This window comes from Sciurus vulgaris (assembly GCF_902686455.1).
Source record: "Sciurus vulgaris genome assembly, chromosome: 5".
NCBI classification, from domain to species: Eukaryota; Metazoa; Chordata; class Mammalia; order Rodentia; family Sciuridae; genus Sciurus; species Sciurus vulgaris.
The window spans coordinates 171,710,666-171,727,242 of record NC_136465.1 but is presented as its reverse complement, the minus strand read 5'-3'; the positions used below and the strand labels follow the sequence as shown (position 1 = coordinate 171,727,242).

At 46.8% G+C, this 16,577-nt stretch overlaps 1 protein-coding gene across 1 annotated transcript in view; it reads left to right on the top strand.

Annotated features, from left to right (window-relative positions):
• Window positions 1–16,577, top strand: part of FAM227A (family with sequence similarity 227 member A) — a 63,293-nt gene that overhangs the window by 42,317 nt on the left and 4,399 nt on the right. The window contains exons 12-17 of the mRNA XM_079140780.1: window positions 3,650–3,737; window positions 7,245–7,339; window positions 10,322–10,483; window positions 11,815–11,963; window positions 12,975–13,121; window positions 16,148–16,282. Coding sequence (XP_078996906.1) covers window positions 3,650–3,737; window positions 7,245–7,339; window positions 10,322–10,483; window positions 11,815–11,963; window positions 12,975–13,121; window positions 16,148–16,282 — 776 coding nt within the window. The remainder of the gene's footprint in view (window positions 1–3,649; window positions 3,738–7,244; window positions 7,340–10,321; window positions 10,484–11,814; window positions 11,964–12,974; window positions 13,122–16,147; window positions 16,283–16,577) is intronic.

Sequence of the window (16,577 nt, the reverse complement as noted above, 5' to 3'; positions counted from 1 at the left end):
TAAGGTCTTCCTCAATTTCATTCTTCAGTGTTTTGTAGTTTTCATTGTAGAGATCTTTTACCTCTTTGGTTAGATTGATTCCCAAGTATCTTATTTTTTTTGAGGCTCTTGCAAATGGAGTTGTTTTCCTCATTTCCCTTTCAGATGTTTCATCGCTTGTGTATAAAAAATGCTTTAAATTTATGTATGTTGATTTTATAACCTGCTATTTTGCTGAATTCATTGATGAGGTCTAGAAGTTTTCTGGAGGAGGTTTTTGGATCCTCTAAATATAGAATCATGTCATTAGCAAATAGTGACAGCTTAAGTTCCTCTTTTCCTATTCATATCCCTTTAATTTCTTTAGTCTGCCTAATTGCTCTGGCTAGTATTTCGAGGACAATGTTGAATAGAAGTGGTGAAAGAGAACATCCCTGTCTTGTTCCCGTTTTTAAAGGGAATGGTTTCAGTTTTTCTCCATTATGAATGATGTTGGCCGTGGGCTTAGCATAAATAGCCTTTACAATGTTCAGGTATGTTCCTACTATCCCTATTTTTTCTAGTGTTTTGAGCATGAAGGGGTGTTGTATTTTGTTGAACGCTTTTTCTGCATCAATTGAAATAACCATATGATTCTTATCCTTAAGTCTATTGACATGATGGATTATGTTTATTGATTTACGGATGTTAAACCATCCTTGCATTCCAGGGATGAACCCCACTTGATCGTGGTGCACAATTTTCTTAATATGTTTTTGGATACAGTTTGCCAGTATTTTGTTAAGGATCTTTGCATCTATATTCATCAAGGATATTGGTCTGCCTCCATGTTCTTATCTGCAAACTGAGCTTACAACTGATATCAACTTTTATAGATTCAGTTTGGGGATAAATAACATCCCATAAGTTGCTGTCTAGGCATGTCCTGTGAGAATGTTTCGTGATTTTTTAACCCCTGGTATTGGAGACTGAATCCAGGGGTGCTCTATCACTGAACCACATCCCCAGCCCTCTATCACTGAACCACATCCCCAGCCCTTTTTATTTTTATTTTGAGACAGGTTCTCACTAAATTACTGAGGCTGACCTCGAACTTGCAGTCCTCCTGCCTCAGCCTTCTGAATTGCAGGGATCATAGGCACACACCACTGTGCCCATCTTGTTTTGTAATTTTAACCAAATTTCCCAAATTCCAGAGCATGGGTACAGTGAGGTTCATTAACAACACTGACCTAAATCCCTCCAGCTCATTCTCACACCTCTAGCTCCAGGTCTGCGCAGCCCCTCCTCTCCCTGGCACCCATAGCCTCCAGGTTGTATCTCATGATGGATCCAGACAGGCTCCCCTGCTCCCCTGCTCCTCAGGGCCCCATCACCTGAGCCCTCAGCATGCTGGAGCTAGGCTGCCAGGTGACCAAGTGAGGTAAATCAGCCCTGTCTTCTCTGTGCCGTGGCGGGGGCAGTCTTACCCCCAATCCTACCCATGGCCACCTTGCCTCACCCACACATGGGTGGCAGCTGGTCACAGTATGAGACAATGGGTGGGAAAGTACTTTACTTGCAAGTGGAAGTGTGTGGTGGTTATGGAGAGTCCACCGCTGCAGGCTCTCTTTGCCTGTGGCCTCTTGGTCCTTACGGCAGACCCACAAGGTGGGTAATCAGTAACCTTACCTTTGCTTGATAAAGGAAGAAATAGACACTGAGAGGTGGATGACTTGTCCCAGGCCATTGAGCTGTTCACACATCATCCTGCGGATTCTCCACCTAACGGAGGATCTGCTAACTTGCTCTCAAGCTCATCTCCTTGTGCTGTTCTCTGCTCTTCTAGAGACTGTTACAGGCCTGTTAAGAATGAGTGCTGAAGCTGGGCCTGGTGGCACATGCCTGTAATCCCAGCAGCTCGGGAGGCAGAGGCAGGAGGATCATGAGTTCAAAGTCAGCCTCGGCACTTAGCGAGGCCCTACACAACTTGGCAAGACCCTGTCTCTAAATAAAATACTTTTAAAAGGGCTGGGGATGTGGCTCAGTGGTTAAGCACCCCTGGGTTCAATCCCCGGTACCAAAAAACCCATGAGTGTTAAGCTGGGTGTGGTGGTGCTCACCTGTAATCCCACTGACTCAGGCTGCTGAGGCTGAGGCAGGAGGGTCACAAGTTCAAAGCCAGTCTCAGCAACTTAGCAAGGCCCTAAGCAACTTAGTGAGACCCTGTCTGAAAAGAAAAAATAAAAAAGGCTGGGGTGTGGCTCAGTGAGAGAGCACCCCTGGGTCCAATCCCTGGTACCAAAAAGAAAAAAAAGAAAAAGGATGAGTGCTGAGCCTCATCGAGTCCCGGGAGTGTGTAACAGATCTGGTGACAACGTCAAGACCGGAACGTGTGGCTGCTGGACGCGCAGCTGCATGGGTGTGGGGAGTCCTCTGGCTTTCTCCTGTCCATTCAGACATCGCGCTATTTAACAGCAAAGCAGACCAAGGCTGACAGACCACTCGTGCACCACTCAGTGGGCCATCTGTCAGACACCACCAAACTTCTACTCATCCTCAAAGACAGAAAACATGTGTCTTCTCTCTTGGGAGCCCTCCGGCACTCCTCACCCGCAACCCAGAATTCCTGCTCCGACTCTGTGGTCCCCTTGTAGCCTATGACAGACTGGGCTTGGCTTCCCGAGATCTGCTGTCCTCCTCATCTATAAAGGAGTACTTCTGAGTTTTAACTGGGCACGGACACAACCAGGATAAGGGCTGTGCTTCCTAGTCTCCGCCACATCTATGTGTAGCCATGTAACCAACTTAATGAGATGTAGGCAAATGTACCACGTGACAGTTTCTGGAACCTTTTCTTTAAAAAGCAACTTGTTTAAACCCTTCATCTCTTTGCCCTTTACATCCTACTACCTGGAATGTGAATGTGATGACTGGCACTGTAGCTGCCATCGTGGATGCTGAGAACAAAAGTCCCATCTTAGGAAAATGGAACTGTGAGCTGAAAGTCAGAGTCCCTGAGGACTCAGCACAGGAGAAATACCGCTTGAACCCAGGGTTGCTGTCCTTCAGACTTTTATGTAGGAGATCAATTTCTACCTAGTTTGACCCACTGGAATTCTGGGTCTCTGTCACTCAGGCCCCAAACATAATCCTAATTTATATTTTCTGACAAATATGGGCTACCTTCTATACTGAGTGCTCTTGTTACCTGCTATAACCTGCTGCTAGACTGGGAGCACCTCCAGGCAGGGCTCCGTGTCAGTGACTGCCCATGCTAGGCACATTAGCAGTGGCTCAAAGAAGAGCTAGGGAAGGGGGTATGTCGAGTGACTGATAGACCATGGGACAGTGCCCTGGGAGCACCTCCACCAGCCAGCGAGCACTTTGTCTGAGTTAGCTGGCTGAATCCCACGGAAACCACACCACAGAGAGGCTCAGCCACTGGCCCAGGATCACCAGCTGCTGAGTGACAGAGCTGGACCTGGAAGTCCACTCTGCCCATCCCGGCCCATCCATTCTCCACTAGGCCTTTTCTCTCTGCCATGCTCCTGGATGTCCAACTGCCCTGAGTAGTCTCCTCCTGTGTTCCCTGCTGAGAAAGATGAGGGATATCTAAAGAAGGTGCATTATTCCTCTTGCTACCAATTCTCCTAATATCGTTATTGTTCTTTTTCTTTTTCCCTTGGAGTCTTCTAGTCTACCTTCAACCAGTGAGAGAGTCTCCGCAGCCAAGGCGAATTTAGAAGAAAACTTGCAAACCCAGAATGCTATGAAAGGTACGTTGACTTCCGCAAAGAGAAACGTTGGCTTTTGTCTTGGTTATTACCTCCCAAACCCTGGTTTCTCGGGTTCTTTTGGACATAATTTGCTTTCCCCTTGGGGCTCTAGCACCAAACAAAGTTCATGAGAGGACGTGGTTATCTTTTTGGTTCTGTGAGCACTGATTAAGTTTCTCTTTTGTAGGCCCCGTGCTGGGGTCTGTGGGGCAGAGAGCTGTTAGCGCTGGAAGAAAATGAGCCCAAGGCGTGGTTACTGCCCCTGCCCCCACCAGAGCCCCGCATTTATCCAGACAGAACCCATTGCACCTGTGTCTTAGGTCATCCAGGTGACTGAGTGAAATCAGAGAGCTCAATGCCATTGAAAGAAAAGCAAAATGAGAGGCATACCACCCAGGACCGCTGGGGGCAACAGGGCGGTCAGGAAGCAGAAAGGAGCCAGGAGAAGGTGGGGCCACAGCAGTCAGGGGGGTTTCAGCTTAGGGTGGGCTACAGGCACTACTTCCAGGAGACTCGGGGGCAGAGACCGTCCTGGGTGTCTAGCACCTGGTCCTGGGTTGATTTGGGGCAGGGGAAATATCGACCTGGCAGCTGAGAGTTAGAGGAGTTGGTTCAGCATGCGGCCTCTGATGGCAGGAGAGATACCACACAGAACAGGAAAACGCGGTCAGGACAGGAGCACAAACACCACCATGATTCTAAAAAACGGAAACTGTCTTTTTCTTGAGGGAAAAATGGAGGCTCAGAGATGTTAGCGTCTTAATGATATTTCAATAAAGCTGTTAAAAATGAAGAGAGCTTGAGATTATCAAAAGGCATGACCCGGGTTCCATCTGGGACTTTGCAGATGCATCCAAGTCATGAAGACCATGGTGGAGGGGGAGCTGCCAGGAGAAATGGCACAGTATTTGGGACGGCATGGAAACGAGGCCTTCTCTGACATGAGCATTCAGTGCTGCGGGTTCCCTCGAAACCTGGCTTCTGCTGCAGCCCTCAGGGGCTTTGTTATTATTTGTTTGCTTTGCAGTACTGAGGGTCGCCCCAGGGATACTCTGCCATGGAGCTACATGCCCAGCTGTTCTTATTTTTAATTTTGAGACAGGGTCTTGCTATGTTGCCCAGGTTGGCGTGGAATTTTCTATCCTCCTGCCTTAGCCTCCTGAGTAGCTGGAATTACAGGCGAGCACCACTGTGCCTGGCTAAATATTGTTGGTGTGGTGGTTTTATTTTTAATGTGCTGGGGATCAAGCCCAGGGCCCTGTGCATGGTAGGCAAGGACCCCACCCTGAGCCACACCCCCAGCCCCACAAATGTTTGACAAGTTGTCTTTTTGTTTTCACTCAGTTCTACTTGTTTCCTCTTTGTGGCTGTACAGGGCCTTAGTGGCTTCGGCTAAAAACACGTACTCTTGTCTTGGACCTGCAGATGCCCTAGGGGTTCTAAAGCAGAACCAGCGCTTGGCACCTCTGCCTTCATTTTACATCTGTTCTTTGCTGCCTCAAACTTTGGGTCAGATTCCTGCTCACTCTGCCCTAGACATGTTAGTCATTCAAGGAGAATCTAAGACTAGTCATCCTCCGCCTTCGAGGCTAAAGACACCAAGAGAAGAGTAACTAGGGTATCTGCAAGGTCCGTAGGTACATCATGATCAACAGATTGTCAGCTGCCGGCTGTGACACTGCCAGTGCCCTAAACTTGAAGGCCCGACTACCTTCTCCTGCCTTCCCAACTTGTTCTTTCTCTTGCTTGTTCTTTCCTGGGTTAACTTTGGATTCCAGGAACAGTTCTGATGACAAGAGTCAAAACTGCACCCAGGTAGCAGCCACTTCCTATGATCAGTATGGAGCCTCCGGGCGCCCCAGGACCAGAGCACAGGTGGACCAAGACTGCTTGACCCCGAGTTCTTCTTGCCCTGCCCCCTCTGTTCTCCTGTGTAACTCCCAGGCCCTTGTTTGCTCCTCAAGGGCAGGGCTGAGCACTCTGTCCCCAGGCTCCTCCCAAGTAGGCTGCACTGAATAAATCCCTTCCCTAATTTACTACTGCGCCAGGTTCACTGGGGACTCCCGGATTCCGGCCCCTGGCCTCGGACTCCGTAACATGGCTGTAATGAATAACACTGCTGGAAACATTCCTGTGCAAGTTTTTGTGTGGACGTCTGTTCCCATTTCTTTTATGTAGGAGTAGAATTGCTGCGTCACGTGTTTGACATTTTGAGGAACTGCGGTGCTGGGGATGGAACCCAGGGCCTTGTGCTTGCGAGGCAAGCGCTCTACCAACGCAGCTATCTCCCCAGCCCTATCCTGCACGTTTTAAAGCACTTAGGAAAATAGTAAATCATATTTATTTCATGTGGCCAGTGATTCCATTTTCTGTTGCTTTTCGTTCCTGAAGACCCAGGTTTCCCTCCACTATCGTTTTCCTCGCACGGGAAAATAAAACTTCTGTTAGTATTTCATTTAAAATAGGCCTGCTTACAGTGAGTCCCTTAGTTTTCTTCCATCTGAGAAAGTCTTCATTCCACCTTGGTTCTTGAAGATTTTTTCTGGATGGGGAATTAGGGGTTGGCAGTTCTTTTCCCTTCTCACTTAAAGTTGCTGGTCCTGGCTGGGGGTGTTGCTTAGTGGTAGAGTGTGCTTGGCTGAGTGAGGTCCTGAGCTCATTCCCTACCTGCCCCACAAAGATTGTTGGCCCACAGCCTTCCAGACTCTGAGGTTTCTGATGAGAAATCCAGTCACATCAGCTGTTGTCCCCCTTTTGGTTAACGTCCTTTTCTCTGCTGCCCTCAAGACCCTGCATGGTCTTTTAGCAGATTGATCATGATGTGTACAGGCATGAGTTTCTTTGAGTTTAACTTCTTTGGGGGTTACTGAGTTTCTTCCTTCCTTCCCGCCTTCCTTCCCCTCCCCCTCCCCCTTCTCCTTCCCTCTCTTCCTGTTGCTGTTTAACATTTTTTCCCATTTTTCTTCCAGTACTGGAGATTGAACCCAGAGCCTGTGCATGCTGGGCAAGTGCTCTGCCACTGAGCTACATCCCCAGTCCCCTGCCTAGCATTTTTAGACTTTAGGCCTCTCCTTCTTTATTCTATAACCATACAGTATCCTGTAGAGAGTTCTATCATGACACCTGAGTTAGTGTTACATCGATTATTTACATGTCTTCCCCTGCATCCCACTAAACTGGGAGGTCCTTGAAGATAGTCTATTTCTAGCACCTAGAAAGTGCCTGGTACATAGTAGATATTCAGTAAATACTTGTTAGATGGATGGATGAAAGAATGAACAGCTATTAGATGAGTAAATGGATAAACACATGACTTGCAAGTGTATATCTGACTGAAAAAGCAAGTTAAATAAAACGGATTCACCACAGCTGCATCCATGAGTGTCTCATTAATGATCCATGTCACCCAGGCATTTCCTCTTTATGGGGAAGCTGAGACCTACTGTGTGCTTTTTCTCATCATAACTGGCAAGCTTCAGTGATCATTCTTTTGCATCACATTGACAGAACATCATCGTCAGACCCTGGTCTTGAGGAAAGCCACACCACTTGTCAAGAGGATATCAGAAGCAAGACAAAATGCAAGTCTGCTTTCTAAAGAGGTGAGCACGTGACTGGAGATGTAACAGCAGAGGTGATTTAAAAGGGAATCAGAGATTGGCTAGACCATGTCAGGCCCTATGATCATGTCAGGGTAAGAACTGGGTCGTTCTGATTTTAATTCAGGTGCGGCATTCAGGAAACCTAAGGGCGATTTCTACATTGACGGAGCATTTTGTTTGGATTTCCTAGGAATTCAAACTACCTGCTGGAAACTCAGGAACCTGTGTGTAGTGGAAAGAGAGCACTTTTCCTGCTTTACAAAAAGGGACTCAGAAAGATCATGGTGTTCTTATGAGACTTACTGAGGGAGTGATGACGATTAATATTTAATGAACACTTATCACACGGCAGGCACTAGGCTAAGTCTTATAAGCACAGTGTATTTTATTTTATTGTGACAATCTTCCGGGATAGTTACTACTGCAATTTGTCAGTGTGAAAAGGGATGCTGAGGGAGAGTTACTAATGTGGCCAAGATCACAATGCAAATAAGTGATAGAACTTAGACTTGTATGTCAAGAAATGTAAACATTTTTTAAGATATAAAAACTTGAATATCTTAGTTGCTATTTTGCTTTTTCCACTTAACATATAATAGATAAGAGTTATTGAGTGTTTACTATATACCAGATATTCTTCTAATCACATTACATAAGTGTCTAAATTCATTTAATCCTCACATAACCCTAATATTGTCTCCATTTTATAGATGAAGAAACTAAAACTCAGAAAAAGTAAATACTTTGCCCAAAATGAAATAGCTAAGAAATGGTGGAGCCAAGACTTTTTTGTCATAAAGTCCAGCATTTTAACGAATGAATGAATGAATTTCTGCACTGCTAGGGATCAAACCCAGGGCCTCACACATGCCAGGCAAGCGCTCCACCATTAAGCCACACCCAAACAGTGGTTCACTGACACAATTGTGCGATCATCACCACTAATTTCAGAACATTTTATCACCCAAAAAAGAAATCGCACACACGTCTTAGCAATTATTCCCTAGTCCTCTCCCCAACTCCAGAAGCCACCAATTCACTTTTGGTCTTGTGGATTTGCCTATTCCGGACATTTCATAGAAATGAAATCATATAATGGTGGCCTCTCATGACTGGCGTCTTACCCTTTGGTTCGTCTGTGTTGTAGTAGGTAGGCACTGCTTTTCTTCTTATGGCTGAACTATTTCACGGCACGAACACGCCTCCTTTTGATCATTCATTCACCATTTGATGGCCATCTGGTTATTTCCACTCCGTGGCTCTTCTGGACATTGCCGCCTCTGTGAACATTCACAGAGGAGTTTTTGTGTGGACATGTGTTCTGTCCTCTCTGTCGTGCACCTGGAAGGGGAGTTGCTGGGTCCTGCAATCACTCTGTGTCTAACTTTTTGAGCTGCATCTGTTTTCTGCAGTCCCACCAGGCGCAGCCATGCTGGGTTCTGCATGCTTATTCATTTCTTTGAGAGCAGCCATCTTGGCGAGAGTAAAGGAGAGTGAAGGGAGATCTCACTGACTTTTACTTCCCTAGTGGCTGTTGATATAGAGCACCCTGTCATGCACTTACCAGCCACTTGTATATCTTTTTTGGAGAAATGTGTATTCAAATCCATTTCCTTTTTGGGGGACCGGGGACTGGGGATTCAACTCAGGGGCACTTGGCCACTGAGCCACATCCCCAGCCCTATTTTGGATTTTTTATTTAGAGACAGGTCTCACTGAGTTACTTAGCACCTCGCAGTTGCTGAGGCTGCCTTTGAACTTGCGATCCTCAGAATCTTGCAGTGGCTTCCATCACACATAGGGGAAAATAAAACAAAGAAAACCCTAACTCCACAGACCCCGCTCCTCTGCATCCGCATCCTCTGTTCTTAATTCAGTGCTCCTCTTGGGCCACATGGCTGCACGTGGCTCATGTCTGCCTCAGGGTCCTCTGCCTCCAATGTCCCAGGGATCCTCCCCTAGACCCTCTCCTCATCTCATTCCAGCCTGCTAGGATCTGACCCTCAGGCAGCCTTCCCTGACCACCCCCTGGAAATTGGGCCTCTCCAGCCTCAGATCTTCACCCATTTGACTACCTGCTTATTCTTACTTACAAGTTATCCTTTCATTTGTTGGCTTAGCTCTTACTTTATCTAGAATTGTCTTGTTCTCTGTGGAATCCCCAATGCCTAAAATGTAGTGCAAACACGGTAGTCGGTCAGTAAATATTTGCTAAATGAATTGTTAACATTTTGGAAAATATCTTTCCAGTCTCTTATCCATCCTTTCTTTTTACCAATTTATTTAATATAATTATATTTATAATGTATAATATGATCCATCCTATTTTGCATCTCGATTTTTAAAATTTTACTGTTATACCTGAAATCCTTTAGGTTATCAACTCTTCAGAAGCTTTTCTTTTCTAGTGCTGGGCATGGAACCCAGGGCCTCATGTGCCAGGCGGGTGCTCTGCCCCTAACCTATAGTCCAGTTCCATAATTTTTTTTTTGCAGTACTGGGGATGGAACTCAGGGCCTTGAGCTTGAGTGGCAAGCACTCGACCGGCTGAGCTACCTCCCCAGCCCAGTTCTATAAATATTTTAATAGTGCTCTGCTATTCCTTTGGGGAGAGATATCAGCATCTTCTCCTTAAACATTTAGCCTATTCTGAAATATTTGCTGTGTTTAGTGATTGTCTCTGCAGCAGAGATCTTAGCGCCTAAAGGGTTTTTCTTTTTTAAAATATTTTTAGCTGTAGATGGACACAATAACTTTATTTTATTTATTCTTATGCGGTACTGAGCATCAAACCCAGTGCCTCACACATGTGAGGCCAGCGCTCCACCACTGAGCCCCAGCCCCAGCCCTAGAGGTGTTTCCTTGGGCTGTGTCCTGAAACTGGAGTTATGGGATGGAAGGATGTGAGTGCCTTTACGTTTCTTAATACATGCTGTAAAAATGACCGTATGCTTTATCTTTCCCTCTTTCTTTGCCCCTCAGTCTCACCCTGCCTGCAGAAACCCTGAGCTGGTTCCAAACCTCTTCAACGTCTACGGGAAGAGCCCCCTGATCGTCCACTTCCTCCACCACTACCTCACCCTGCGGCAGGGCGGCCAAGACGTGTTGATAGTGAGGAGAGAAAATACCACGGCCATCCCATATCCTTGTGGCTATGGGGGGGGGGGGCACAGATTGTTCCAGGCCCACTGCCTCTTCCAAGAAGCAGGGGTCTGCCAGGGGTACCCAGACTATTGCGCAGAGCCTGGCACAAAGCCGGTGCTGTCCAGGGGTAGCCACAAACAGGAACCATAGGCTCAGGTCCTCTTCATCCTGATTTCAGATCTGGAGCCGCCTCCTGAGCTGGCAGGGAGGCCCCAAGCAAACTGACTTTCCTGTGCACAAAATCTTCCTTTTCTCCATTTACCAGAATGAATGGGCTGATAGTCCTTATTTTTAGAAGCTTAGTTTAGGAAGCTCAATGTCTTAATCTACTCATTCCTAAACTAAGAATAGTTATACCAAACTAATAATGTCATGATTAAATGGCACATAGGCCATTTAGAATTGGTTCCAGAGACCAGGTCTCTTTGGACCAACAGACCTATGTGATTCCAAACAGAACCCATTTCTGATCCCCGTGGTAAACTATCAAGACTCAGCACCCCAACACATGCCACACCTGTTTTCTTGAGATCTGAGCTCTTAACCAAATCTTTAGGATAAATAGCAAAAGGGCCAGGAATTTGTTGGTGGCCTTGTGGGAGGGGTGTGTGTTAGATGAAGCCTTCACACAGACACCAGAATTGCTGATCAGTATGGTTGGTCCTGAGTAGTTAACCGTCATCATTATTAATGTCATCTAGAGCAGGTATTACTATCCCTATTTTGCAGATTAGGAAACAGAGACAGAGAGGATGGCATTTCTTGTCTGAGGCTGGTGACAAGTGTAGCCGAGATTGCAGCCAATCAAGGGGTGGAGGGCTGGGGGTGTGGCTCCGAGGGAGAGTGCCTGAGTGTGCAGGATACTTGGCTCCTGTCCCCAGCATTGCCCAAAAAATAAAGAAGGAGGGATGGAGGAGGGCTGGGGATGAGGCCTGGGTGGGGGCCAGAGGGTGCGTGGAGCAGAGAGAGACTCTCAACTTGCAGACGGGGTGCAGGGCGAGGCCTAGGCCGGAAGGAGAGGAGGGCCTGAGCCCTTCCTGTTCACCGCGTGAGCACATTTAGGATCCCAGATGGCCCAATAAGTGCTGCCTACCCGCCTCCTTCAGCAGGGCAGAGGGACTGTGCTTGAGGGGAGAGCCTCTTCCTTCGAGAGCAGTCCAAGGCCACAAGTTGTCTGCTCAGATTCCAGCTGTCTTGTCCAGGACCCAGGGCCTTTCCCAGCTCTGTCCTCCAGGCTGCCCCGCCCCACGTGCTAGGCTCAGCCCACTACAAATGCAAGAAGCAAGCACAGTCCAACAGCATGGGTCTTCCTTGACCACTGAAGCACTGAGTCCACCCCGACATACGCCGAGGTCACCAGTCTGACCCTGAGAAACATGAAGATGCGGAAGGAAAAGCTCAGCCAGCTGATCGAGCTTCACGTGAAGGAATGGGATTATTTTGATAGCTACCTAAATGAACTGCAGGACAACTTCCTGAGGTATCAGAGGGTCTGCTGGGGGCGCCACGGGTCCAGCCCTCGTCCATGGCAGGGCGGGCTAGCTCTCTCGCCAGCCTCGGCATGCTTGGCGCTCTTGTGCTGGAATGGAAACTCCTCAACCAGAGACCTGACCTTGACTTTAAAAAGTATTTTTCTTTATGGGACTGGGGACGTAGCTCAGTGGGAGCTTTTAGTACCAGTCTTTTCATATCCACTGGCACCGAAGTTCATGACTGCACCCCCCCACCCCAAGACGGGTTCCTGCCACGCAGCCCAGGCTGACCTCAGACCCCTGGGCTCAAGTGATCCTCTCGCCTCAGTGTTCCAAGCAGCCGGGACCACGGGTGTGCCGCACCCTGTCTCTAGATAGAAAATAAAAAAGGGCTTGGGGTGTGACTCAGTGGTTAAGAGTCCCTGGGTTCAGTCCCGGGTAACACACACACACACACACACACACACACACACACACACACACACAAGCCAGCTGGTGTGCTGTCCAACTCAGCATTCCCATAGTGGCCTCTGAACTTATGTGAACACTCCTCCACTGCACACCTCCTGTGGACAGCACAGCTAACCTTTATTGAGCACTTTCTGTGTACCAGACACTGCATTAAGCTTTTGACCTATGGTAACACTAGGTTCTGGTATCGTCATGTTGAGCACATCAGCATAGAGAGGTTAAGTAATTTATGTAAGGTCACCCAGCAAGTGGCAGAGCCCCAACTTGAATTCAGCTTGCCTTCAAAGCTCACTCACACTTCCACCTTCTCTCAGATCACTAATACCTCTCCTGTCTCTGTACTTTGAGTTTATGGTCCTTGAATACAGGGACACTTCTTATTCCTTTGTACAGACCTGGAGTCGGGTATGGGTGACTGAGTCATTGCTGTGTGCTCAACTCTGTTCCAGTCAATGTTCTTGGCAGACTAATGAGCTTGTGAATATTTGCCCAAAGACCACACTGACTGTTTCTCCTTGTCCATAAGTGGTGTTATTATTTTCCCCCAGGGAGGTGAACAACATCGATAAAAAAGAAGCAGATAAGAAAAAGGCCAACTCTGTCTTCCTCCCGCCGCCACCCAACTACTTCATTGAAGAACTGCCCCGAAGGAAATTCAGTGGGAGCATTGTCCAAGAAGACGCATTTCTCTTAAGGTTTGTTCAAACAAAAATTGTGGGAAAAGTGTAAGAATTCTTGGTGAGAAAGGAGCACATAAAAGTTTGCTCACTTTTCTGCTTTATTCACTGGAGCGTTTTTTTTTTTTTTTTTTTTTAGTACTAGTAGTGATGGTAAATGATTTTGCACTTTCTCTGTCAAGCATTGGATTGTTTACTCTATGAACTGTTTTCTTTTCCTTTTTCCCTGCACTGGGGATGGAATCCAGGTGTGCTCTAGGACCCTGGCCTTTTTTTTTTTTTTTTTTTTTTTCAAAACAGGATCTCGTTCAGTTGTTGAGGCTGGCCTCAAACTTGTGATCCTCCTGCCTCAGCCTCCTGAATTGCTGGGATGACAGGTGTGTACTAACAAGCCTGGCTATGTACCTTGTGAACTATATGGATTAGAGTTCTTTGGTAGCAAGTGCCAGGAAGCCAGCTCCAACTGGCTTACACAGCATATTCCACCCAAGGGTGCCACGATGTCTTCAGACTCTTCTTCCCCTACTCTCTCCACCTTCCTTCCCTCCGTGTGCTGGCTTTTTAAAGCTGCCTCTATCAGGCACTAGGGCCCTGGACAGCCCTAATCCTTCCTCTTTATAACGCCTGGCCGACAGTGAAGAGAGACATCCTGTTGGCCTCATGGGCACGCTTTGCTGAGGTCTGAAGGCCCTGCATGGGTTGTGGCCCTGCGCATGTTGTCGGGACCAACACTGTTTCAAAAGCAGTGCTATCACTAGCCAGGCCTGCTGTCCCTGTGGCCTCGAGGGCAGCGCAGTCAGTGACATGGGGTAGAACGGGTGATGGAGACAACACACCGTCTTGTTTACAGCTCCTCAAAATGCTATCTCGTAGCATCTCCCCCATTTTATGGAATAGGACATTGAGGGCCATGACTTGGTCACATAATGACATGTGGATGTTGACAGCAGACCACGGAGGATATGTGAAATATTGGCAGTCAAACACGAACAGCATCAAGATGTTCCAGGCACATAAGGAGGTGATTAGAGAGGCCAGGTTTATACACAATATAGCATTTTCTGTAGTCCCTATTGTCATGGTTAAATTATTCTCTAAGTGTATTCTGGGTGCAGAGATGCATGGGCTGTCAGATTCTGGGAAACTTTCTGCACCCTATAAACACAATATTTTTCCACACATTCACCATTTTGCTGGCACCTTTCTGAAGTAGTGTTGTCCTGGTATCAGCCTTTGCAATATGTTAGAGATGTATTGTCTGCCGCATTTTGCACTGGTTTTCTCTTTTCATTTATGGTTAATAATGTGTATACATTATTCCTTTTTATTATCTACTGTGTAAGATAAGACTATTTCATTCCAAATAAAGAATTCAGTCTTTAATCATAAAAAAAAAAAAAAAATCAAGCAATACTGTTCAGCCTCAGAGGCCGACAACATCCCCACCCCTTCCCCTGCCCCCTCCCCACCTATAATTTCTACTCCCTTGGTTGTTTTTCTGGAATTTTCCTGTTATCCTAAATAATGTGTCCACACGTGTATTTCATGGTTTCCTTTTTCATTTTAGACACTGCCTGTTGATAATGTCTTTTGGATTGCTAAAAGCTGTCAAAAACTAAGCAAGGTCATTTTCCATATTCCCAATTGTTTCCTATATTCCACGAATTTCTTCTTTGTTTTGGTCGGTCAGGCTGTCGTCTCTGTCAGGTTCCTGACTTCCTCCTCCAGGCTGGCCTGCACTGCAGGTGAGCGCTCAGCTGACCTCTTGGGGCCTTTCTCTTCATCACCTGACACTTCCCTTTGTCACTTGGACCTGGCTGTTTCCAGGTCACCTGTTTGTCCTGTCTCACTCCCTCCAGCTATCTGCTGAAGCATCCCTAGTAGCTCCTGAAGAAAAAGTATCTGGGAAATGTTGCAAGTCTCTCATGTCCAATATGTGTTTTTTCTTGATTACTATCTGGTAAGTATTTTGCTGGGAATAAAATTCTACAAGTCTACTCGCCAACAGAATTTTGACCTTCCTTCCTGCCTCCTACTTGTGCTATTGAGAAGTCTGGTCATTCTGATTCCTGTGGCTTTGTATGTCACCTCCCCACCCCCAGAGGGAGCTTTTAGGATGTCTTCTTTATCCCTAGCATGGCGAGGTTTCTCAGTGACGTGACCTGGCATGAACTTTTCTTCTTACGTTTCACTGGGATCTGGGGAGCCCTATCATTCTGGAAGGTCATGTCCTTCAAGTCTGTGAATGTTTCTTTTATTATTTCTTTGATAGTTTCCTTCCCTTCATTTTCCTTGTTCTGTTTTTTTGGAACTTGCAGGACTCACGGAATGGGTTCTGAAGTACTTCACTTCTATTTTTTGGAAAAGCTTGGAGATTGGTGTTAATTCGTCTTTGGTAGAATTCACCAGTGAAGCCTTACGATCCTGGACTTTTCTTTTTGGAAGGTTTTTGTTAGCAGTTCAATCCTCTTTCTTATAACTCTGTGCAGAATTTCCTTTTTTTCTTGAGTCACTTTTGGTAGTTAACATGCTTCTTTCTACCATCTGTTTTAGAGTCTCAGAAACATAGAAAAGTCAACTCAGTCTAATTCGCCAATATTATTGCTCTTCCCTCAAACTTGACTACCCTTCAGCCATTTCTTTACCTGACCTTACAGCCCAGCTGAGCCACCCCCTCCTCCAGGAAGTTTTCTGACTGCCCTGCTGGTGGCCCATGATGTGCCCTGAGCTTTCCTGATCACATGCCAGAGAAATGGTCCACTCTAGACATGGATTTGCTTGCCATCTCTTCTGGGTTTGTCCTCTAGGTCAGGACCCTCTTCCTGGATGACCCTGTCTCTCCAAGGCCTAGCCCAGGGCTGGTACTCCTCAAAGCAGATCAAGGGGGCGTTGGGTGTTGTTCAGATCAGATTCGGTTCCTTTCTTTTGCCACCATCATTTCCGGATCTGCAAACTTCTCTCACCTACCAAGATTCCAGTGAATTCCTTGGAGAAATCACACTGAATTTCTGAACCATTTTTGTTGATGTCTTGTTTCCCCACAGGAGGGAAAATGAGGAGAGGGAAAGAGAAGAGAAGCTGAAGGTTAACGGCTCTCCTCTCCTATTTTTGAGCGCTGAGGACCTGTATCCCCCAGAAGCAGGAATTCCCTACAGTGTCCGTGGCGTTTCTGCTTACAGGTGGGTTGGAACACGAGAAAAAAGACTGAGAAATAGAAAGCCCCCTTCCCTCCATGGGGGAGGCTCCATTGTAGTTTTTCCTAGGCCGAGAGAAAACAAGAAGGGGGCTTTTGGGCAGGGGTCACTGCGTTTATTCACATACTCACTTCCACTCATTATTTTCCATAAAATATTGCATACAACAGTATCCCATCCAGTGAAACAGGCTGGGGCCGTGGCTCAGTTGGTGGAGCGCTTGCTGAGCCCCGTGAACCCGGGCTCAACCTCCACACCACGGAAACAAACAGAAACCACT